The sequence below is a fragment of the Scyliorhinus torazame genome, chromosome 3, assembly GCF_047496885.1.
Source record: "Scyliorhinus torazame isolate Kashiwa2021f chromosome 3, sScyTor2.1, whole genome shotgun sequence".
NCBI lineage: Eukaryota > Metazoa > Chordata > Chondrichthyes > Carcharhiniformes > Scyliorhinidae > Scyliorhinus > Scyliorhinus torazame.
This window is the reverse complement of record NC_092709.1, coordinates 89,824,033-89,850,110: the sequence shown is the minus strand read 5'-3', so window position 1 is coordinate 89,850,110 and position 26,078 is coordinate 89,824,033. Positions and strand designations below refer to the sequence as shown.

The 26,078-nt window shown below is 46.1% G+C and overlaps 1 protein-coding gene across 5 annotated transcripts in view; it reads right to left on the bottom strand.

Annotated features, from left to right (window-relative positions):
• The window catches only part of sorcs2 (sortilin-related VPS10 domain containing receptor 2), a 963,142-nt gene that overhangs the window by 743,969 nt on the left and 193,095 nt on the right, over nt 1–26,078 (bottom strand). For all 5 annotated transcript variants that reach the window (XM_072495949.1, XM_072495950.1, XM_072495951.1 and 2 more), the window contains exon 2: nt 22,266–22,333. In XM_072495949.1, the coding sequence (XP_072352050.1) occupies nt 22,266–22,333 (68 nt within the window). The remainder of the gene's footprint in view (nt 1–22,265; nt 22,334–26,078) is intronic.

Here is a 26,078-nt window from a genome sequence, read left to right as displayed (position 1 = left end):
TTCAGCCCATTTTAATGAATGGCAAATTATGTTCAATTAATTCACATTGCTCCGGTTACTTCCTATTTTAAACTGGATGCAATTCACTTTGTTATTTACAGTAACAAATACACTTAGGGCCTACATTCAAAGTCCCACATAAATAGGAATACTATAAGTAACTCAATCCCTGTTGGAACAATGCCATTATCTCAGGCACGAGTCAGCCAAGTTCTCAGAAACAGAACAGCAGAAATGAATACACAAGATTCACATTCATACTGAATTTAAAGCCAATCTTCATGCTCAAAACATCCAAATTCATGGAAAAAATATGAAAATTGCTCTACATATCAAGTTTATTATACAGTAACTTTCCAACTATAGCTATTAATGTGTTAGTTTAGATCAATGAAGTATAGGTGTCACCTGTTCAGCCCTGCTGCCGCAGTCGGCCTATGTTAAGCTATTCCTACTTTGATTTTCTTCTGGGCCCAGCTTTGTGTCAAAAAAACAAATCAAAGCCAGACTTCACTGATGGGTGGGATTTACACAGAAACATCTAACAAAGACATCCTGGTACAAAAGTTCCAGGGTTGGGGTGGGGTGAATACTAACATATGATAAATGATTTTGGCCTACGCAATTCCAGTTTTGAGCAGATAAAGTGCTCAGAATCAAAGCGAGTTTGATACAAGGGCCAAGAAATTGTCGGTGACTGCTACTGGCAAATATACATGCGTGACCATTGAGGGAAGACATAACTGGAGTCAATTATGTTGCTCTTCATTGTTGCGTAACCTGCCAACGCTTACTGTGTACGCTTTCACAAAAGAGAACCTTCACTCGTGAAAGGTGGCGGAAAGGTGCTGGCAGCATTGTATTCCAGAGAGGAGAGAAAATCAAGTCCTGAAACATTCTGACAGCCAGACTCAAATGTACATTCTTACTGTAGTCTACACACATAGGATTGCATGATGATTAAACTTGAACAGGAAATAAACTTTCAGACCCACAGAGATCTGCTACCCTCTCTGCACCAATCATGGCATCATTGTGGTTTTATGGCATTATGGTATCTCGCAGCGCAGAGACACTCTTGTCTAACCGTACAGATTGTAATCATGCAAACGCCACTTCATTTCCAACTCTCTGCAGCATTGGAACCCAGATAGAGTTTCTCCTTCTAAAACAATAGGAAACCCACTTTGTTACAGAGTGGCTCTGCTGGAGTTCAAGAGATGAGCCACAACAAATATATGGACCATACTAAACCTCTTACCAGAGCAGCAGCACACTAAAAATAGAAGGAAAACCATTAAAAGAAAAAAATCTGCTTTTATTGTGTCTTTCACGGCCTCCGGACATTGTAAAGTGCTTTACAGCTAATGAAGATTTTTCAAGTGGAGTCACTGCTGCACTGTATGGAAAGGATAAGTGCATTCCTTGTGTATGGTTCTGTAGGAACCAGAGCCAGGGAGACAAATCATAGGCTCGGTTCTTCTGTTCTTTCAGCCGTATATCCACTGCACCACCATCCCCCCACCCCACCCTTTAACACTCGAAAGAACACATCTGGCGCATTTGCGATGCACTTTGGGTCCTATGTAATAAAACACTGCAGCAAAGAAGGTAACCATTCAGTCCATCGAGTCTGTGCCCGGTCTTTTGAAAATTAATCTGCCACACACTACACCCAACCCCCACATCATGCTTTCCCTATATTTGTTTTCTCCAAAGTATTTATCCAATTTCCTTTTGAAACTAATTTGAATCTGTCTCCAGCACAATATCAGGGCAGGAAGGCATTCCAAATCCTAACCACACTTTGTGTCAAGCTTTTTCCTCGTGATGACTCTGTTTTTTTTTAACCAATCAACTTAAAAAAAGTTAAATCTGGGCCGTCCAATATTGTTCCTTTCAGCCATTGGAAATGGTTCCTGGTTATTCTAGCTAATCCCTTCATAATTTTATACACAGCCGCCAAATTCCCTCAGGCGTCTTGGCACGAAGGAAAACCATCCCAGTTTCCCTGTACTCCCTTCTCCATGGAGACATTCTAGTCAATCTCTTCTCAAGCCTCCACAAAGTCTTCACAGCCTTCCGGTGCCCGGAATCGGAATCATACTCAAACCCCATTTGTTCGTTAACAGAAATAAATTTACCACCCTTACTTTGTTGGCCTGTATGTTACTCTGGTCTCATGTCAACATGGTCGACTTATAACTTGTCCTCTAAAGTGGCCTAGAAAGCACCGCAGACATATCAACCCACCACAAAGAAGGTGGCCCACCATCACCTTCTAAGAACAACAGTGAGGAGTAATAAATGACTATCTGACCAGTGATGCCTCCAAATCAATAATTAATTTAAGAAATGAGGAAATTATGTCCTGTAGGAATTCTATGCCAGGCTCTGCATCATCAATAGGGCCTCACACATAGCCATGTAAATTGAGAAATTGCAGGTGCATTGTCCAAAATATTTTCACTGTGTGCTAACTGAGCAAAAGGTTCTGTCAAAGCAGAAAACTGATGATAACTCAGCACCAAAGCTGGTTAGCATTTGATTAACACTTTTCACATATTTACCATGGGTTATTCTTCACAGCTTTGGGGGTTAACCAACAAATATAATTGAGGAAGAGTATAAAGGCAGCGTACCCTGATATTAGCAAATTACTGCGGATGCTAAAATCTGAAACCAAAAAGAAAATGCTGGAAAATCTCAGCAGGTCTGGCAGCATCTGTAGGGAGAGAAAAGAGCTAACGTTTCGAGTCCAATGACTCGACAAGAGCCATTGACAAAGGCTTTGACAAAGAGTCACTGGACTCGAAACGTTAGCTCTTTTCTCTCCCTCCAGATGCTGCCAGACCTGCTGAGATTTTCCAGCATTTTCTTTTTGGTACTCTGATATTAACTCTGTTGACATGACTGGGAACACTTCAGCTGCTATTGTGACCAATTTAGACAGATGTTTCTTCTTTTATGCAATGAAAAGGAAGCAGCATCAATAAAAAAAGAATGGGGAAGGAACTATTACTTTAATCTGCCAATATCCTGCAGCATGGGATGTGATTTTGCATGGCTAATCCACCTAACCTGCACATCTTTGGGTTGTGGGGGTGAAACCCATGCAGACACGGAGAGAATGTACAAACTCCACACGGACAGTGACCTAGGGCCGGGCCCTCAGCACCGTAGTCCCAGTGCTAACCACTGTGCCGCATGCTGCCCATGACAACATGCTCTCTTATCAGCTCTCGTAGATTTGCTGTGTGTTCTGACCGGTGAGGCATGAAAGAACTCATGTACTGGATCAAGCCAAGGAAACATCTCAACTCTCTCTTGTCTCTTGGAGCTTCCATCTCAGAGACTGCTGCGACATTTTCAGGACTCAGCTGGACTCTGTCAGATGTATACACTTCTGAAAAACTGGCATTCTGTCACCTTCACAATGTACTTATCCGTGTTTAATTTGATCCCAGCTTTCCTGGCTGTCTCCATGTAGACAGTGGTCAAGATCTTTTCCATCTACAACATAGACCTGTAGATCATCTTATGCTGGCTGCTCCTTTACATCTTCTGTATGTCTCATCAATGTTCTGCTGAAACACATCCTGCCTCACTTAAGGCCAAGAGACAGACACAAGAATTTGTACTAACCAAAAGGTGTGGTGAATGTTGTCAACAGCAAAGAACCCTCATCAAGCTTCACATTTCAGTAGCCATTTCTGGCAGAAATCTTGCCGAAAGGTTTTGCTGCCTGTGCTGCTTTGATCTCTTTCAGTGGTAGAATAAGGTAGTGATTCCTCTTTGATGCTTGATCTTTGGAATCCAGGAAAATGCTTAGCTGTCTATTTGCTTCACTCTCACCACAATGGAATTCATCTAACTTGACTCTGGTGATCATTCCCTTTCCTTTCAGCTCTTGAAGCTCTTTTTCAAGTTTTCCTTTTAGTTCTATTCGTACTTTACACTGCATGCTGGATCAACACTGATGTGATTTTCTATATCCTCAAAACACCTCATTATCTCATTAAAAAAAACTCTTGAATATATTTGTACCAGATAGTCCTTGTTTCTGATTAGAGGGTTCTTTTCAATGGAGCTACCTTCAACCAATGGCATGGCACGGTGGCAGAGTAGTTGGCATTACTGCCTCACAGCGCCAGAGACCCGAGTTTGATTCCGATCTCGGGTGGAGTTTGCACATTCTTCCCACGTCTGCATGGTTTTTCTCCGGCTTCTTCCCACAGTCCAAAAATGTGCAGGTTAGGTGGAATTGCTATGCTAAATTGCCCCTAGGTGATATTACAGGGGTAGGACGAGGGATTGGGCCAGTGCAGACTTGATGGGCTGAATGGCCTCCTTCTGCATTGTAGGGATTCTATGAACCCTCAGCGCCGTCTCCTTCACATCATGGCTTTCTGAGATCAGCTGCAGTTCTTCGCAAATGTTCGACCCCAGGTTAGCAGGACCATGTATTTCAATAATGTAAGAACATACAGTTAACACTTTTCCTTTGTGTGCCTCCATGATTTGGGTTGTTGTTGAATTTTAAATCTCAGTTAATCTTCAGCATGACTTTGTTCAATTTCAGAGCATCTTTCCATGGACAACCACTTTCTTTCATATTTCCAGGAAAGATCTTTTGGTATACTGGTATACAATGAGCGGAATGATGTTGCTTTGTGCTCGGGTATCAACCTTCAGCTTCAGATTTATGTCCAAGGACTTATTTCTCACTCTCTTCCTGATCGGAATGGTTGTGTGAATTTCTTTTCTCTGGGAACTGTCACATCCCGCCATCTCATGCAGTTGTGTGGTTCCTCTGTCTATTTTGTTCTCAAACTCAATGAAACATTCCAGCGTATGGATATTTCAGTTTCTTTTTCTTCTCATTCACCCAGTTGCTCTGTCCCCAATAACCCATCTACCACCATCTTTCCCTCTTTCCCGGTTATGCATATCTTTTTCCAGTGATTAGGCTTTCCACAAGCTCAACATATGTGGGACATTTCCTTCTGTCCGTCAACCTTTGGGTCATCCACAGCTCCTGCACATCTTTCTCTCTGTCTGATGTACATTCTTTTGTTGCTGTTGCATTGCATTAACCTTGTTGCCTCTCTTTTGACTTAACTGAAGGCTACACATTTGAGTAGTCAGCATCTTCATCTGTCTGCTCACGGCTTTGCGTGGTCTGGCAGTATCTACAACCTGCAATATTGTGAGCTTGTTCCTTTCCAGTCATATTTTCTTGTCATTCAGGTTGTGCAGAAGCCAAAATTAGCTTACACCCATTTTCTTGAATGTACATTTTCTGACTGCATTTTAAAAATCTTGTTACAGAATTGTCAACAGGCTCACCTGGTTCCTGCCTCAGGTTTTGAAATTAAGGACGGTGGATCAGTGTTTTGACTTTGGCCGTAGATGTGTGCTGAATTTGTCAAAACTTTTCTTTGGACTTTTACTGGCATCCTCACCCATCTCCCAGCTATTAAACAAGTTATTGAAAAAGGGTGTAGCTGCCCCTTTTAGAAAGATATTGAATGTCAACATACACTTTTGTTCAAACTTCTCAAATATTTCTATGATATCATCAGTTTCCCAGTTCATCGTGGGATGGAGCTCTGCGCCCATTACTACAGAGACCACCATTTCATTTTCACACAATCACTCCGCTTTTCTTTCTCTCTGGGACTAATAAGGGTTGATTTTTTTTTTTCCAATTTGATCCAGCGTCAAATCCTTTTAAAATATTTGGGTTTTTACTCACTGACATCATGTTCCCAAAAGATGAAGTAATCATAACTCTTGACTTAAAATTCTGGAGGTTCATGGAGTGCATTTCTTGCTGCTCTCCATGTGGTTGGTGGACTGATACATTGCTACTTGGAACCTGACCGCAGTACAGCTGTAAAAATGTGGCACTCTAGATGTACATCCACATAACAATTAGCTCTTAGCTTTTACAAATAATATAACATAACAGGTTAGATAAGAAGTCATTCAGCATAATCGGTCCTTAAAAGGTGATTGGAGCATCCTTCCAACTTTCCTCATTTTAATCTACAATTGTAACCATACTTTCTCAAATGCTTATCCAGTGTCCTGTGAAATGCATTTATATTATTCACTTCAACCACACCCTGTGGTTGTGAATTTCTTCTGAAATCCCCATTGGATTTTTTTTCCTGACTATCTTATACTGATAACATTTTAAAGATTTTATTAAGTCATCTCTCAGCTTTCTATTTTTAAATGAAAATCAATTCATTCTTGATATGTATACTCAGAATTTCAGGCATCACATCATCCTTGTAAATCTTCTCTGCACCCTAGCCAGTGCCTCCATGCCCTTTTCTAATATGACTACTGTGGTGTTGGGTGCTCTGAGGTACAGACGAACCAACACGGTTGCGATTGGTACAACGCAGTTTTATTCCAACCAGTTATTTACACATCTGACTTGGTACTCAGCACGTGGTGACAGTGTGAGTGTCTTGTTAATGAGGTCCTGGCCTTGTCCTGTCTCCAGATGGACTGACCAGGAGGTGTCGTGTTTCTTGTCTTATACTGTGTCTGCTCTTGTCTGTGATTGGCTGTCGTGTTATATGTGTTAATTGGTCTGTTGGTCTGTCTATCATGATGTGTGTGTTGTGATGTGTGTTTGAATATCATGACATCCCCCCTTTTTAACAAGATTATGTGCCTACGTGGTTATAAATATAAATGTGTCCTGAGTGCAGCTAAAGGTGTGTGTGCGTGATATTTACAGCATGTACATGTGGCGTAACTATATACAAGGGGCGATGTCAGATGTGACATGCTAACGAGGTTGTACCATAACAAAAGAAGAAGAATGTTGAAATTTGGACCGATCAAACGAGGCCTGGAACGATAAAACAGTGACATGTTACAATACAGTAGTTGCTAAAATTTGACGTGTGAGCAGTCTCATAAGTCCAGTCTAGTAGGTGGGCAACGAATTTGGGTTGACCGCCAGGGTGGCACTCCATTCATCGGCCGGATTGATGGTGTTGACCCGGTTCACATCAATGACCGCAACCCGGAAGGCATCTTGGTCATCTGTGTCGTCGGTTTGGATGTCATAATGTGGAGGCTGGATGGTCCGCACGTGTCTGCGAGGTTGTCGGAGATGTGGGAGATCCACAGGTTGAGCCGCTCGACAGCAGGCAGCGTAGTGGCCCACCTTGCCACAGCGTAGGGCATTGTCGGGTTTTTGCAGGACATTGCCCTTTTAAATGTGCAGCTCCACAGTTGCCGCACGTCATGACATCATGGCGTTCGTTATGCCACTGCGCATGCGCAGTTCAGTCTTGCGTCGGGCGCGCCTGCGCAGCACGCCCTCAGTATTGCCGTAGGTTTTGGCGCACACAAACGCGGGAGGCCTCAAAAAGCACGAGAAACGGCCGCCCTCGTCCGGGCCGCGGGCCGGGAGAAACTCGTTGCCTGGATGCGTTCGGCCTCGTGGGCGGCCTGGCTTGCCGATTCGATCGCTTGGGACCCCCTCCGTGCCGATTCGGTCGCCTGAAATTGGGCATAGCGGCTGGTCGCATTTTCATGCAGGACAAAGGCTTCAACTGCAGATGCTAAGGTCAGGCCTTTAATTTTTAGAAGCTGCTGGCGTAGGCCACTGGAGGCAACGCCAATAACGATCTGGTCCCGGATCATGGACTCTGAGGTGGTGCCGTAATCGCAGGACTGCGCGAGTATGCGGAGGTGCGTCAGGAAGGACTGAAAGAGCTCATCCTTACCTTGTAGGCGCTGCTGAAAGATATACCTCTCAAAGCTTTCATTGACCTCAACATTGAAGTGCTGGTCGAGCTTGAGGAGGACCGTGTCATATTTAGATTTGTTCTCGCCTTCCGCGAACACCAAGGAGTTTTTTACATCGATGGCGTGCTGACCTGCGGTAGTGAGGAGCATGGCAATCTTTGTTTCGTCCGAGGCGCCCTGTTTTTCGTTGGCTCGCATGAACATTTCGAATCGCTGCTTAAAGAGCTTCCAATTTGTTCCCAGCGACTTGCAACAGCTGCGGTTTGTTGTGGGTGTCCATGGCTCAGGATGGCAGATTTGCCGGTAAGTATCGATTCACTCGCTGGTACCATGTGGTGTTGGGTGCTCTGAGGTACAGACGAACCAACACGGTTGCGATTGGTACAACGCAGTTTTATTCCAACTAGTTATTTACACATCTGACTTGGTACTCAGCACGTGGTGACAGTCTGAGTGTCTTGTTAATGAGGTCCTGGCCTTGTCCTGTCTCCAGATGGACTGACCAGGAGGTGTCATGTTTCTTGTCTTATACTGTGTCTGCTCTTGTCTGTGATTGGCTGTCGTGTTATGTGTGCTAATTGGTCTGTTGGTCTGTCTATCATGATGTGTGTGTTGTGATGTGTGTTTGAATATCATGACAACTACCAAAACTGCAGGAGCCTAATTGTGGTCTAACCAAGTCTGATGCAAATTTTGCGCAACTTCCCTACTTTTCAATTCTATCCCTCAATGCTTGGCTTGCTTTTATATGGCCTTGCGAACCTTTGATGCAACTTTTAATGATTGATGGATTTGTACTCCAAGATCACTATGTACCTCTACTCCACCAAGACTTCCACCGTTTTCACATGAAGTAACCTCCCTATTCTTTCTACCACAATGTATTGCCTCACATTTATGTGTGTTGAATTTCAATTGTCAATTATTGCCTATTCTGCAAGTTTATTAATGTCCTCTTATAATTCGTTGTAGTTCTCCTCATAGCTGACCATATCTCCCCCAACTTGGTGTCATTCGCAAAGTTAGAAATTGCATTTTTGATTTCAAGGTCCAGTTCGTTCATGTAAATTTTGAACAATTGTAGTTCCAGCATTGATCCGTGTGGGACACCCCTCCCACCATCTATCACTCTGAATAACTAGCCTTTATTTCCATTCTCTACTCTGTTTTGAAGCCAGCTATCAATCCATTCTTCACCCGTTCCCTGATTCCATAACCTCTGACCTTATTCATTAATCTATTATGGGGCATATTATCAAAAGCCTTTTGAAAATCGCATTGCATCCATTGTTTACTCGCTATCATCTCTTCCAAAAATTCAATAATGGTGCCATGTACACATTTAAGCAGAAGCTAGGCAAGTACATTTGGGAGAAAGGAAGAGAAGTTTATGCTAATAGAGTGAAAACGAAATAGGGCAAGAGGAGTCTCATATGCGCCGTAGACAGAAATAGAGAGAAGTTGGGCAGAATGGTCTGTTTCTGTGCCGTAAATTCTATGGTGATCTCCAGGTTGCTAATCCAGTAAGGGACAGATTTGCAAGCAGTAGAAAAATCAAGCATGCACAAGATTTACCCCAAAACTGTCAGTCACAAATGTGACTTTAATGCTGCAACTGCTCATGTGTGAACCTGGTGCATGCCAAAACAGTGCAAAAGCAACTTTGTGGATATCGCTGGGAGTTTTTTTGCCAGAAGTCAATCAGATATCCCACAGCCAGATTGAAAATGGCAGAATTGTGTATCATTGGTACAAGCTGTTTCTATTTGTTATTTCTGGCAATTTTGTTCTGAGACAGCAAGTGCTATTCCAGGAAGGCTCGAATGCCTCCAGTGACAAGCGGGTTGCTTCATCTGCAGTATATTCTTCAGAAGATTTCAAAGCGACAGAGGGAACTTAACTTACCAGAACATTTTTAAAAAATATATAGATTTAGAGTACCCAATTTATTTTTCCAATTAAGGGGCAATTTAGCATGGCCAATCCACCTATCCTGTACATCTTTTTGGGTTGTTGGGGTGAGGCCCACGCAGTCATGGGGAGAATGTACAAATTCCACATGGACAGTAACCCAGGACCAGAGTCAAATCCGGTTCCTCATCGCTGTGATGCAGCAGTGCTTTTTAAAAATAAATTTAGAGTACCCAATTTTTTTTTTCCCAATTAAGGGGCAGTTTTTGTGTGGCCAATCCACCTAACCTGCACATCCTTGAGTTGTGGGAGTGAAACCCACGCAGATACAGGGAGAATGTGCAAACTCCACATGGACAGTGACCCAGGGCTGGGATCGAACCCAGGACCTCGGTGCCTTAGGCAGCAATGCTAACCACTGCACCACCATGCCACCCCAGCAGCAGTGCTAGCCACTGCATCACCGTGCTGCCCCTTCTTACCAGAACATTATTTCTTTCAAAATCGTACTTTATTTCAAGAATAAACTGAGGTTGTTTACCACACCAAAGAAAAGTTTTAAAATTCCTAACAGTTTGCATTGTCCTTTAAGCCTACACTTATTTCCAAATATTATGTTGCAGAGCCATTTTCCATCAGCATCAAAAGGAATATTTAACAGTAACTCCAATCCCACCCACTGCATTGGGTTTAACCCGCCCCAGTTCTGAGCCACCCACTGCTGTGGATAGCACAATTGCTTCACAGCTCCAGGTTCCCAGGTTCGATTCCGGCTTGGGTCACTGCCTGTGCGGAGTCTGCACATCCTCCCCGTATGTGCATGGGTTTCCTCCGGGTGCTCCGGGTTTCCTCCCACAGTCCAAAGATGTGCAGGTTAGGTGGATTGGCCATGATAAATTGCCCTTAGTTTCCAAAATTGCCCTTCGCGTTGGGTGGGGTTACTGGATTATGGGGATAGGGTGGAGGTGTTGACCTTGGGTAGGGTGCTCTTTCCAAGAGCCGGTGCAGACTCGATGGGCCGAATGGCCTCCTTCTGCACTGTAAATTCTATGAAATGTATCCCCACCCGCCTTATCCCATCCCAGCTTTGTGCAAATGTAGCAATTCTAATACTTAAAATTAAAAGTATTCATGTGGCAAATCATCCATGTCAATGCTGCAACGAATACAATAACTGGCCAGTATGTTTTCCCCAAAACCAAATTCTAAAAAATTCTTAAATGGATTAAGGACAAAACATAGCAGCTGCACTGTTAAATTGTCTGCAAGTGTGTTCACCTCTTCAATTTGCTGACAGCTAATTATCACTCTGTAAAGATAGTGGGGTACGTTTTCAACGTCATTGCCTGGAATGAAAATTGGGCAGATTTGAGCAAAGGTGGTCAATTCTGCTCTGTTAGATTACCACCAGGAGGTGTTGAAGATAAAAATTTATCCCAGAGTTCCCTTGCAGAGATGGGGGGGTGGGGGGGGCAATTTTGGGTTTGGCCTAAAATATCAAAAGGGCAATATGGGAACAGCTGCCCCTTATACGCTTCTCCTAATTTTAGACGGGCTAGCACAGTTATAATGGTCTGTATAACCACCATTTAAGCTGTACAATTCCAAGATTCTATGTATAAAGAACATTTTTTTTTAGAATCCATAGAAACCCTCCAGGCCATTCGGCCCATCATTTCTACATCAACTCTCCGAAAGAGCATTCTACCCAGGCCCACTCACCTGCCCTATCCCTGTAACCCTGTGCATTGATCATGGTCAATCCACCTAACCTGCACGTCTTTAGACTGTGGGAGGAAACCGGAGCCCCCGAAGGACCCCACGCAGATACAGGTAAAATGTGGAAGCACCACACAGTCCCCCAAGGCCGAAATTGAACTTGAGATTCTGGTGCTGTTTACAACATAGCTGCAAACAGAAACTCTTCTTCCAAGTGGTGCTACAGTATAATTATAAAAACAAAACCAAACTATGTGTAAGTAGAAACCATCAAATTGATATGGTCACATCATCAACTGCACCACATGTAGACATCCTAGTATACAAACATGGGACAAAATTATCAGTTGTGACTTGGCATGCTCTGCGCCACTGTAAATTATCGCCCTCCGGTGATTGGCAGCCCTGGTCCCCTCGTGCGCATGGCCATTCTATATCTTCGCACACTATTGTTTTCCTGACTGCCTTAAAGCTCAGTATTTCCACCTCGACACTGTTGGTATTGTGATCCTATATATGTGCCAATCTAAAAGTAAACACACCATACCAGAGTGGTTGTAACATCCAAACAATTTCACGCCCCTATTCAAAGTAAATTGGTATGTTTATTTGGCACTTATGCAGGGATATTAACTTCTGTTCAGTATTACAGTACTATCGTAGCAGAAGCAATAGGGGGGCAGCACGGTGGCGCAGTGGGATAGCCCTGCAGCCTCACGGCGCCGAGGTCCCAGGTTTGATCCCGGCTCTGGGTCACTGTCCGTGTGGAGTTTGCACATTCTCCCCGTGTTTATGTGGGTTTCGCCCCCACAGCCCAAAAATGTGCAGGGTAGGTGGATTGGCCACTTTAAATTGCCCCTTAATTGGAAGAAATTAATTGGGTACTGTAAATTTTTTTAAAAAGCAGAAGCAATAGCAGCCATGTATCAGGTACTGCCTAAGAAAGATTGAGACAGTCAATTCATTTGACCATGGGTCTCAGAACCTCATTTACATGTTTACGCTTGATCCTAATCTTCCTGTGTGATCAAGTCTTGATAACATGGCTAAAGCTCATAAGATAGCTGCTATCTTAAACGATAACGATAATAACTTCCCCAGCAGTGCATTTAGAGGGTACCCCAATGATGCGCTGGGGAATTCATCCAGGACATCCCAAGTAAAGGTTTACCCGGCAAATGTCCAGAAGTGTTAACATCCCCTGGGCAATTGCGGTGGGCTGTGAGCCATCTGACAGAAGCGATTTAAATCGCTAACTTCAGATGATTCTGCCAGTTTTACCCTGATAGTCAGTCTGAAAGAGTTAGAGGGGGAAACAAATCACTTCTAACTCCAGAGTAACTACTTCAGCACCCAAATTGAGCCCCACACAGAAACGCCACACATACACAAATCCCCCCATTGGATCCCTGACAACTCCCCCCTCCCCCCACTCCTGGTCTCTCTCTCTCTGTTCCCGCCCCCTTTCCAGGTCTCTCCCCGCCCCCACAATCTCTGCCCTCCCTCACTCCCGGAATCGCTCGCCCCCAACCTCTACCCTCCCGGTCTCCTCACCCCCACGGCCCCCCACCCCCCTCTTTCCTAGTCTCCCCCTGCCTCCCTCCTCCCTCCCAGTCTCCCCCCGCCTCCCTCCTCCCTCCCAGTCTCTTCCCCCTCCCTCCACCCTCCCAGTCTCCCCGTCCCTCCAGGTCTCCAACCATCCCCCTCCCTCCCGGTCTCCGCCTACCACCCTCTCCCTCCCAGTCTCCTCTCCTCCCCTGCCTCCTGGTCTCTGCCCCATTCCTCCCAATATCTCCCCCACGATCTCTTCCCCCCCTCAAATCTCTTCCTCCCTCTTTCCTCTCTCTCCCTCCTGGTCTCTGTCCCCCCTTTCCAGTCTCTCCCCCCCCCCCAGCCCCCCCTCAACCAATTGCCTGATCCAGTTACCATTGAAATTTACGTTCTAGTCTTAAATTGTCCTTTTAAAAAGGGGCGTTCTGAGGACCCGGGTTCGAATCCCGGCCCAGGGTCACTGTCCGTGTGGAGTTTGCACATTCTCCCCGTGTCTGGGTGGGTTTCACCCCCGCAACTCAAAGATGTGCAGGGTAGGTGGATTGGACACGCTAAATTGCCCCTTAATTGTAAAAATAATAATTGGGTATCCTAAATTTACCCGTTGCCCCACTTACCCCTCACTGATCCAGCTGGGACGCACTTTGCTGTCCCTGTCTCACCCAGCCTGAGTGAGGAAGATTGGGTGAGACAGGGGCTCTGGAGTTTCAATGAGGGCAAGTCCACCTAGAGTGGCAATCCACCAGAGATTGCCACTCTGAGAAAGTTATGGCCAATGTCGCAGATGCTTGCTAAAGTGAAAGAAGACCCTGCTGACGTTTCATTGGAATCAGCTGTATTCTATGTTCGTCGGTCACCCTGCTTCGACACATTCTTCAAGTAATATGCTGTTCGGGTGACCACTTATAATGGAGCCACTGGCAACATGATCCGCTCATCCACAACTATGAGACTCATAGTGTCCCAGTCAAGAGTTTACGCCAATCTGCTCACCAGTTTGATGCTTCATGGCCTTTACCTGGTGTTGGTGAAACACACTTCTCTCTGTCCAGAGACCATTGCAACCTTGTCTTTGAAGAGCTACTCATGGGGAACCTTGATATTGAGGTCTTTGTAGGCACTTCATTAATGGAAACCAATGATATGTAAACTCGACTGCCCAAACGCCAAGTGCTTGTTGGTAACTCCACCACCTGTGTTTATGAATCTCAACTCCATGCTACCACTAGCCCATGCAGAGTGAGCCAAGCCCATATACTTCACACTCCCTCAAGGACAACAACAATCTGTCCAGGGGATTTAATCAAGATGACACTACTTGATGATCTTCCAAACCTCATGTCATCTGCTGTTGAACCAGCCTCTCTTCCTTCAGGAGAAAAAAAAGTGTAAGAAGCCAACCAACACTTGACCTCCACCATATATTTTGACTTTTGTTGCTGACAAGATTAGCTCCGCAAACCTCTCCCATGAACCACAAGTCCTGTCTCACAATGAATGTTTTGTTTGGACACAACCTGTCGTCATCACAAGTGACCAAGATTTTCAGCCATGTTGGGATAACATTACCAAGCAACGCAAACTTAAGCACTATCAGCTGTTTTCAGAATCTGTTCTCGTGGATCCAGCTCACATCCTGCCTCAGCACACACATTCTCAGTTCCACACGCTCCTTCACGAGTATGATTAGGTCTTCAACCCAGCATTTCCAGGTTACAATGGCAAGGCTGCATTGTTCAAGGGTTGTGTCAACAAAAGAATTATACAACCTCCACAACGAAAGGGTCATCTCTCCCAGAATGTTGAGTTGCAACAAAAATAAGATGACCTTGAAGGTCTTGAAGTTTTTGCTTGGCCTGAAGATGTGGGTAATCACTGTGGAGTACGTATCCTTTCATTTTTGTGAAGAAGTCAAATGGGGGCTTTTTACTAGCCACAGCATTTGCCAATGTCAGGTGCTACAGTAAGCTGCAAACTTCACTCACGTCAGATGTTGACTCAACTTCATGCAAGATTGCCCAGTGGAAACACATCATTGCAACAGATCTAACCAACAGCGGTTACCAGATTCCATTTGTACAACGTTTACCAGGTTCCATTCGTACGATCTTCTATGAAATACTGTGGAGTGGTCACACCCTCTTTAGGAGTGTATACACTTAACCTGCCATGGCCAGATCTGAAACTGTTCTTGAGGAAATGACACGCTGTATCTACATGATCTTCTGTCAAACTTGCAGATGACATCTACTCTGGTGGCAACAGTCCTAAAGCACTTCTTCAGAACTGGCAACGTGGATCACATGCTCGGTCATGATATGACTTGAGATTTGGTCCCAGGGTACTTTACAAGCTAGACCACAATGCATGGTCAAGCTCTCTATCTGCTTTCCACTGGAGAAGCTTTTTAGCACGAGATCTTTCAGCAGAGCCGACGAGACGCTCTTAAGAGACCTTCCGGTGTACCTCATACACAGACACATTGGATGCTGCTACCACCAGTCATCAGTTCAATGAAAGGATCAAATTAACTAATAAGCTCTACCGAAGTTTTCAGTTGGCACAATCAGCCTTTTCATCCACTAAAACCATTATCGTTCCCCATCCAGATAATGAACCCTGGGTTGTGACAGACGGCACTGTTAAGAAGCATGGCATAGCATCCACGCTGTATGTGATCCATGGCAACTAACTCAAATTTGGCAGTTTATTCAATGCAAAATATATGGTTGTCAAACCACCTGGTTCCGTTGTGAAGTTGAACTCTGTCCATCACAGCGTCTATCAAGCACTTCAGCTTATGTATTGGACAGTCCAAGAATTGTCCTTGTGTCCTGACAGGCAGCAAAGATGGTGTGCAGGCCTCTGAGATACTGTGCAGGGGAGAATTTTCTATCAGACCCTGTGTTCCATTACAGTTAGTCATTACCAGGTCTCTGTCCGACACCAAGCTGAATCTGTGAACATGCCTTTGGACTTTGCAAGATGCAATGCACCTGACTGTGAGACACCCATGTGCCAAGTCTGTTTCTTTTTAACCAGACTTCAGATTCCACCATTCACCGACTATCCATTAATAACACTGTGTCAGGTTCCATAAGGCTCCCTTTCACCAGCAGGCCAGCCTGGCTAGTTATCCAGTCTGAATGTCCCCTCCTTCATTGCATGCATTCCCACCTGTTGCTAGGCACCCAGCCTCCAAACAAGCTAACCAACATTCAAAATGTCAAACGCTTCCTCGGGGTTCTTACCATTGCACAAGATGGTTTGCTTGTAGTTAGGCACAATGAGCCCCTTGTCCCCCTGGGGAATGCATGTGATACTCTGGATGACCTTCTCAGCACTCTCCACTTGATTCAAAGAACAAAGAAAAGTACAGCACAGGAACATGTCATTTGGCCCTCCAAGCCTATGCCAATGATGCCCTAACTAAAAAAAATCTTCTGCCTTATTCAGTCCGTATCCCTCTATTTCCTCCCTATTCATGTGTCCATTCAGATGACTCTTGAATGTAGCTAATGTGTCTGCTTCCACCACATCCTCTGGCAGCACATTCCAGGCTCCCACCACTCTGTGTAGAAAAACTGACCCCACACATTTCCCTTAAACTTTCCCCCTCTCACCTTGAACCTGTGCCCCTTTGTAATTGACACATCCACCCTTGGAAAAAGCCTCTGACTGTCCACCCTGTCTATGCCTCTCAGCCTCCGATTTTCCAATGAAAACAATCCTAGTTTATTCAACCTCTTCTCATAGCCAACACCCTCGAGACCAGGCAACAACCTGGTGAGCCTTCTTTTTTCTTTTTAAAATTTAAAAATAAATTTAGAGTATCCAATTCATTTTTTCCAATTAAGGGGCAATTTAGCGTGGCCAATCCACCGACCCTGCACATCTTTGGGTTGTGGGGGCGAAACCCACGCAAATACAGGGGGAATGTGCAAACTCCACACAGACAGTGACCCAGAGCCGGAATCGAACCTGGGACCTCGGCGCCGTGAGGCAGCAGAGCTAACCCACTGCGCCACCGTGCTGCCCCTGTGAGCCTTCTTTGCACTCTCTCCAAAGCTTTCACGTCCTTCTGATAATGTGGTGACCAGAACTGCACGCACTGCTCTCAAGTTTTATATAGCTGCAACATGATTTCCCAACTCTTATACTCAATGCCCCAGCTGATGAATGCAAGATTGCCATATGCCTCCTTAATCACCTTGGCCACCTTGTTGCCACTTTTAGGGAACTGTGGACTTGCACACCCAGATCCCTCAGTATATTAGTGTTCCTCAGGGTTCTGCCATTTACAGTATAATTCATACCTAGATTTGATCCTCCAAAATGCATCGCCTTGCATTTGTCCAGATTAAACTTCATCTGCCATTTCTGCGCCCAAGTCTCCAATCTATCTGTATCCTGTTGTATCCTCTGACAATCCTTGGCACTATCAGCAGCTCTGCCAATCTTCTTGGTCATCTGTCATGTCATCAGCTCAAATTGATCCCCCACCAATATTTCTCTACATTTGACAACGATGCTTCCGTTGAATGGGTTACGACTAGCTGTCATACTTGCGAAGCCCTTCAGACCATTGACACAATACACTCACAAGTCCCCTAGTCTTCAAGTGACCCTCCAAAGGTAGTTGGAACCTCATTTGTTGTTGACAATTTCAAGCATGAACGGCAATTCATTTTGGTTGTTTGTGTATGTGTCCTCCAGTTGTTCATGGAATTCCACCCATTAACTGGTTTGCTAGCTGTCATGTGGACTGATCTTGCCCCTGGATTTTCTGCCCTGGTAGGAGACAAACTGCTTCAGGAGCATCACATTGCAAGTTAACTTGGGAGATCAAAGAATCCCAACAAGAACCCAGTAACAGAGAATACAGTACAGGAATTGAAGGATAAGCTCCCATGCCACGACCCAGACCCTATCACAACTTTGCCCTATCCCACTGCACAATTTAACTCAGGTTTTCATTCTCCTTTCATTGGCCTTTCTGCTAGAGAATTATGGACACAGAGATACCAATTCACCAATGTGTAGATACCCCTGTCCAGCAACTAGGTTACTGAGCCTCAACACTGGCTCCGTCAGGACAATCACCAATACAATCAGCAGCACAGCCACTCTCCTCAATTGATGTTGGTAAATTGGTCTATCTTGGTACCAAACGCAACAAGCCAATGCTATTTGGTTACTGCCATCAATTGGGGCTTGTGCAATATTAACTAATTTCGTTCCCAGCTCTGATGCACAATTAATTGAATCAAGGTCCTTTCCATTTGCACTGGTTCTGTGATCTGCTCCACTTCAGGTCATGGTCCTAGAACCCAACCATCCAGCCTGTCCCTGAAAACCCCAACATACCAGCTGAGCTATCTCTGCCATCCGCAGCTCCAGTGGTGTCAGAAGTGTCAGATATTGGGTCAACCACACAATGGATCCTACATTCCTGTCTTTTATTAAAATAAATTTAGAGTACCCAATTCTTTTTTGTTCCAATTAAGGGGCAATTTAGCGTGGCCAATCCACCGGCCCGGAACATCTTTGGGTTGTGGGGGAGAAACCCACGCAGACACGGGGAGAATGTGCAAACTGCACACGGACACTGCTAACCACTGCGCCACCATGCCGCCTCAAATTCCTGTTTCAATCACGGACTTCAGGATGAATTCTTGAGCTGCCTCCCCAAGGTGGAGACACTGATATCTGACCAAGAGCCATGGTCTTTACCACTAACTCCAGTCTTGCAGTCCCCAGCCCAGACTTGTGATCTGAAAGTCGAGTCCACAGGGACTAATAGCCTTGTTCCATCTTTGCCTATTTTCAGACGCTCTACTTGTCAAAGACCTCCCGCAGACCACCCAGCAGATTTCATACTTCTGGATTGATGCTGGTACTTGGGTATTGAATATGTCTCAGTGACTATAGGATAGTTCACCCTATGAAATGTGTTTGTGTTCCAGTACGTACACCATGTGATGCAATTCTTGTGTATGAATTTGGACTGCTTTTCGCAAGACATTCTTGTTTCTTATATTTGTGATGTTGCATTCTGAGGGAACATACGTTCATTTGTCAGTGCATTTTGATATGAGGAAGATGCTTTCATGGATTTACCTTGTTTGATTTTCTTGGCATCATTAGTTAGCACTGGATAAAAGCAAATTATTGCGGATGCTGGAATCTGAAACCAAAAGAGAAGCTGCTGGAAAATCCCAGCAGGTCTGGCAGCATCTGTAAGGAGAGAAAAATGCTAACGTTTGGAGTCCAGATAACCCTTTGTCACCTGGACTCGAAACTTTAGCTCTTTTCTCTCCTTACAGATCCTGCCAGACCTGCTGGAATTTTCCAGCAATTTCTATATTGGTATTAGTTAACACAGAATGGGTAAGTGATGTAGAAGTGAGAGAGAGGAATAAATAAATCATGCCACTTTATGTTATTACCCATTGGTGGCTGGGAGTCTGGGTCCCCTAGTCTGTATCACTGTATTGCACGGTTTGTTTCCACAGATGTATTAAAGCTCAACATTCCCGTTTCAACAATGTTAGTGTTGTTATCCTGTCTATGTGTCAATCTGAAAGTAAACACTGCCAAATGGCATTGCCTGAAAGCGTGGAAATATATTCAATAGTAGTTTTTAAAAGAGAATTGGATAAATATTTGGAAAGGAAAAATTTGCACAGCTATGGAAAAAGGGTTGGGGAATAGGACTAATTTGATAGCTCTTTCAAAGTGCCGCTACAATCAACATAGGTGAACTGGCCTCCTTTTGTGCTGTATTATGCTATAAACTTCTGCAGGGCATAAATGTGCACTATCAGATTGGCTGCCCATGATGCACCGCACTCAATTTTCCTCTTTGTTGTCTTTAGTGCAACATATAACTGTATAACAGGGGACCAACCCATTACCTCCGATATTACACCCCTTGGAATTTCTGCTAGTTCATTTGATAATAATAATAATTGCTTATTGTCACAAATAGGCTTCAATGACGTTACTGTGAAAGACCCGTAGTCGCCACATTCCGGCGCCTGTTTGGGGAGGCTGGTACCGGAATTGAACCCGCCCTTTTAATGGTCCTTGAGCATTCTAGATGAAACTGGGCTGCCTTGTTGGTTTTCCCACCCTGCCATGAAGCCAGAGCTGCTGCCAATGGCAGTGTGAAGTGGTCAAATGACAAATCTTTCTGGACATGCATTTACCTCATAGCACAGCTGATGCTCGCAATCCCAACTCCAGTGCACTGAGGTAAAGGAGGCAGCATTGCTCATTCCAGAAGGTCTGAGATCCATCCTTAAGACATGGTACGAGACTTGTGAACGCAGAGACAACAATTGTTTGAGCAAAGAGGCTGACCTGACAAAGCGGCAATGCTGCCATATGAACAAGATGCTTTAACGGTGGTTTCTCCCGAATGTGTCAGAATTTTGTTCTGGCTAGGAGTGAACAAATGCCAGCAAAATGGTTTTTAATTGCTGGCTTGTAGAGACCTTCCTACAATATCTTTCAAGGCCCACCCTCAGAAACTTTCATGCACAAACATAAGTTGTGAACACCTCACCTGCCTCAGATGAGTGCAATGTGACTGAAAAGGTGCTGGCAACCTTAATACACTGCAGAACTACTTCCGGTGAACATAACAAACTACAAATAACAGCTTAGTTTCTTCTTGGATTTCAATAATCATGGATGTCAACTAACAATTGTGCTGGTTTCTGTTGTGTATGTCAAGGAACAGATTTGATAGTGACCAGGAACTGCCTGTGCACAGGATTCACAGTTAGCAAAAGATGTTCCTCTTGTGACTTTGCTAGTTTGGCCATAAACCTTTCCGAATCTTGTGATGATGAGTCCACAGGCTTTAAACCCACCTTCTGTGAATCCTCAGTATAGTTGGACCACAGTTAGATGCAACAAGTACACACTGTTTAAATTCACGATCACAGGCATTTTCAATAGAAGGTAACCAGTGAAATTCAGCTTTCAAGTGCTTGGCTGCTTGTGGCTTATAATGAAGATTGGTGCTAGCCATGGCTCAGTAGTAGCGCTCTCACTTTTGAGTCATAAGGTTGTAGTTTCAAGATGGGAGGTTGGTTACCTCAATTGGCTGAATGGCTGGTGTGTGAGGCAGAGCGATGCTTACAGCACGGGTTCAATTCCCGTACCGGCTGACGTTACCTTCTCAACCCCATCCCTCACCTAAGGTGTGGTGACCCTCAGGCTCTCAAAGGGGAGAGCAGCCTATGGTCCTCTGGGACTTTGGCAACTTTCAGTTTCTCGTCTCATTCCTGAGACTGTCAGAGACGCTATTTTTCTGGATGAAACATTGAAGTAAAAGATCCCACGGCAACATTTTAAGAAAAGCGGAGAGTTCTCCCAGTCTCATGGCCAATATCTATTCCTCAACCATGATCATTAAAGACATTCAGTCATTCCAGTACTGCTGTTTGAATGACATTAATGTAATAATAATAATAATAGCTTATTGTCACAAGTAGGCTTCAATGAAGTTACTGTGAAAAGCCCCTAGTCGCCACATTCCGGTGCCTGTTCGGGGAGGCCGGTACAGGAATTTAACCCGCGCTGCTGGCATTGTTCTGCATTACAAGCCAGCTGTTTAACCCTCTGTGCTAGTTGGCGGTCGCTTTTCTTTCATTATAAAATGAGCATGCTTCAAAGAGTATTTCATTTGTTGTGGGGAATTTTAGGATATTCTGAAATCACAAAGGGCATTATATAAATTCAGGTGTTTCTTGTTTATTGCCATGTACGGGGTTTTACCATTGGCGGAAATCTGGTAGTATAAAAGGGGCATGTCATTAAAGTGTCTTGAAGTCATGTATCAGCATTGCTGAATGAAGTGTTCATTCTTGTGCCTGACAGCTTTATTAGAAACCAGTAACAAACGAAGAAGCCATGAAAGTACTGTCAACAATTACTGACAGAGATGAATCATAAGACTTCACAAGTGACCTGATCAGCTGGTTTACAAGTTGAAAGGGTAATCCAACACAATTTTTGTTTTGCAAACTCTGACAGAGAATGAGCAAAAATTGTTATTGCTCAATCTTCAGATTCAAATCCTATAATCCCTTGTGGGATTTGTTGGGAGGTTCAATAAAAGAGAAATGCAGATTTTCACTATTAAGGCAAGCAAATAGCAAGAGTCTATGCCAGGCTTCCACCCATCTGTTCATATTAGCATTCCTGTACTGGTATCCTCCTCGCTCAGAAAGCTGCACACGTTCATTTTTGCTGGCATTTCTACATAAAATAAACAAAAGGTGACTCACCTCCACAGAGAACTTTCCAGAACCTTCCCCATATCTGAATGGAAGAGTTTTGTGAGAATCAAGATCACCTGCAAAGCACAGAAAAAATGCAAAGTGTGAGTGCTTTGCACAGTAAATGAAAGCAGCACAAAATCCTAATCTATGCCAACATTCATAAAGTCAATCTAAAGACATCTGGAATGCTAACAGGCTTGTTGAGAGAATGTTAGATTTCAGTTAAAAACCAGCATTCAAATGGCAAAAGGGGCAAATGGGTCACATGTTGTGATGTTGTGTACTGTTAAGCCACAGAGACAAAGATGGTCACAGGGTCAAAGGTCTCCATACCTGTGATGAACTGTTACTGCCTTATCATCATGTAAGGTGATGTCCCCTTTAAGACCAGGCTTGGAACCCTGGGGACTCCGCCTCTGGCTCCGCCCATCTGGGAGCCATACATAAAGGCCTGCCTCATGGTCTGTATAGCAGTCAGCTCTCGTCCAAATCTGTAGCATAGTTATTAGCCTAATAAAGCCTTCTTTACAGTTTAATCTCTAAGCATCATTATTGAGGGTACCTCAACTTATTAGGCTAAACTAGATTCAGGATGGACGCAGGCCTAAAACCAGAGAAGCTCAATCTGGAAGCACGAACGCTGGAGGCAAAGGAAATTTTTAAATACTGGCTGCGGTGCTTCGAGGCCTACCTGGACTCCGCAGAGATTCCCATCCTGGGGCCACGCAAGCTGCATCTACTCCACGCCCGGGTGAGTCACAGAATCTCCGCCACGCTCGAAAAGGCGACAAGTTATGAGGAAGCGATTGAGTTGCTCCGCAAGCGGTTTGTCAAACCCGTCAATGAGGTGCACGCCCGGCATCTGCTCTCTACCTGCCGGCAGCGCTCGGGGGAATCGCTCGACGAGTTTGTTGAGAAACTCACCGCGCTGGCCAGGGACTGTGACCATCAGGATGTGACAGGGGAAGTCCATATGAACCTGCACATCAGAGATTCTTTCGTGTCCGGCATCCGCTCGACCTACATCCGGCAGCGACTGCTCGAAAACGGGGCAAAAGACCTCCAGGAGACGCTAACGCTCGCCTCCTCGCTGGAGGTGGCCCGACATAACTTGGGTACGTACCCCGCGGACTCTGCCAGCCCCCCCCGGACTTCCTCAGACTCACCCGTATTACAGGCCTGCGCCACGCGGCGACCCGCTCACCATGGGGGCACACCTTGCTACTTCTGCGGGCAGGGCCAGCACCCACGCCCACGCTGCCCAGCCCGCTCCGCGATCTGCAGCGACTGCGGGAAGAAAGGGCACTTTGCGAGGGTCTGCCTGGCCAGACCCAGGGGCCAGAAAAACAAAGAACAAAGACCTCGCAATGCTGCTGTGCACCGACCCGACACGTCCTCTTCTGACGCGTCATCAGCCTCGTGCGAATCATGGGAGCGGCCATCTTCTCGACCCGACACGTGCGACCAACGGCAGCGGCCATTTTACGACTCCGACTACCCGCGACTGGGTGCGGTCACCCTCGATCAAACTCGGCCAAAACACCTGCAGGACTCCATGATGCAGGTCCAGGTCAACGGGCACGACACTGCATGCCACTTCGACTCCGGGAGCACGGAGAGCTTTATCCACCCTGAAACGGTAAGGCGCTGCTCCCTACGCACCCATCCCACATCCCAAACCATAGCCCTCGCATCTGGGTCCCACTCGGTACAAATCACGGGGTACTGTATTGCGGATCTCTCGATCCAGGGTGCCAAATACACCCGTTTCAAATTTTATATCCTCCCTCACCTCTGTGCCCCCCTGCTGCTCGGACTGGATTTCCAGTGCAGCCACCAAAGCCTGACACTGAAGTTCGGCGGACCCTTGCCCCCCCCTTACGGTGTGCTGCCTTGCAACACTGAAAGTCGCACCCCCCTCGCTATTCGCTAACCTCACTCCTGACTGTAAGCCCGTCGCCACCAGGAGCCGGCGCTACAGTGCCCAAGATATGGCTTTTATCAAGTCAGAGGTCCAGCGTTTACTGGGAGAGGGGGTCATCGAGGCTAGCAACAGCCCTTGGAGAGCGCAAGTGGTGGTAGTCCGGTCCGGGGAGAAGAAACGGATGGTCGTGGATTATAGCCAGACCATAAACCGATTCACGCAGCTTGATGCGTACCCCCCTTCCTCGCATCGCGGAAATGGTAAATCGGATCGCCCAATACCGAGTCTTTTCCACGGTCGACCCCAAATCTGCCTACCACCAGCTCCCCACCCGACCAAAAGAACGCCCCTATACTGCCTTTGAAGCAGCCGGCCGGCTCTTCCACTTCCTCAGGGTCCCCTTTGGTGTCACAAATGGGGTCTCCGCCTTTCAAAGGGCGATGGACCAAATGGTGGACCAGTACGGTTTGCGGGCTACATACCCGTACTTGGACAATGTCACCATCTGCGGCCATGATCAGCAGGACCATGACGCTAACCTCAAAAAGTTCCTCCAGACCGCCCGAGCCCTTAACCTGACCTATAACGAGGGCAAATGCGTTTTCCACACCACCCGGCTGGCCATCCTCAGCTATGTCGTGGAAGACGGGGTCCTAGGTCCCGACCCCGACCGCATGCGCCCCCTTAAGGAACTCCCTCTCCCCCGCAGCCTCAAGGCCCTCAAACGGTGCTTGGGGCTTTTCTCCTATTACGCCCAGTGGGTCCCCAAGTATGCGGACAAAGCCCGCCCACTCCTAAAGACCACCACTTTTCCCCTCTCGGCTGAGGCCCAATTGGCCTTCAACCGCATCAAGGCCGACATCATCAAGGCCGCCATGCACGCGGTGGACGAAACCATCCCTTTCCAGGTAGAGAGCGATGCATCAGACATCGCCCTGGCTGCTACCCTCAATCAAGGAGGCAGACCAGTAGCGTTCTTCTCCCGAACCCTCACTGCCTCCGAGATTCGACACTCTGCCGTCGAAAAGGAGGCACAAGCCATTGTGGAGGCTGTGCGGCGCTGGAGACACTACCTCGCCGGTAGGAGGTTTACCCTCGTCACCGACCAACGGTCGGTCGCCTATATGTTCGATAACACGCAACGGGGCAAAATAAAAAACGATAAAATTTTGAGGTGGAGGATCGAACTCTCCACCTACTCGTACGATATCAAGTATCGTCCAGGGGAGCTCAACGAGCCCCCAGATGCCCTGTCCCGCGGCACATGCGCCAACACGCAGGAGGACCGCCTGCAAGCCATCCACCATGGCCTCTGCCACCCGGGGGTTACCCGGCTCGTCCATTTCATCAAGTCCCGCAACCTACCTTACTCAACCAAAGAGGTCAAGACCATGGTCAGGGCCTGCCAGGTCTGTGCGGAGTGCAAACCGCACTTCTATCGGCCAGACAAGCTTCGGCTCGTGAAGGCCTCGGGCCCCTTTGAGCGACTGAGCGTGGACTTCAAGGGGCCCCTCCCGTCCACCAACCGTTATGCCTATTTCCTCACCGTGATCGATGAGTTCTCCCGTTTCCCATTCGCCATTCCCTGCACCGACATGACCTCAGCCACGGTGATTAAGGCACTGCACAGCATCTTCACCCTGTTCGGTTTCCCTGCTTATATCCACAGCGACCGGGGTACATCGTTCATGAGCGATGAACTGCGTCAGTATCTGCTCAGCAAAGGCATCGCCTCGAGCAGAACGACCAGCTATAACCCACGGGGAAATGGGCAGGTGGAGAGGGAGAACGCGACCGTGTGGAAGGCTGTCCTTCTGGCCCTGCGGTCGAGAAATCTACCAACCACCCGCTGGCAGGAGGTCCTACCCGATGCCCTACACTCCATTAGGTCACTC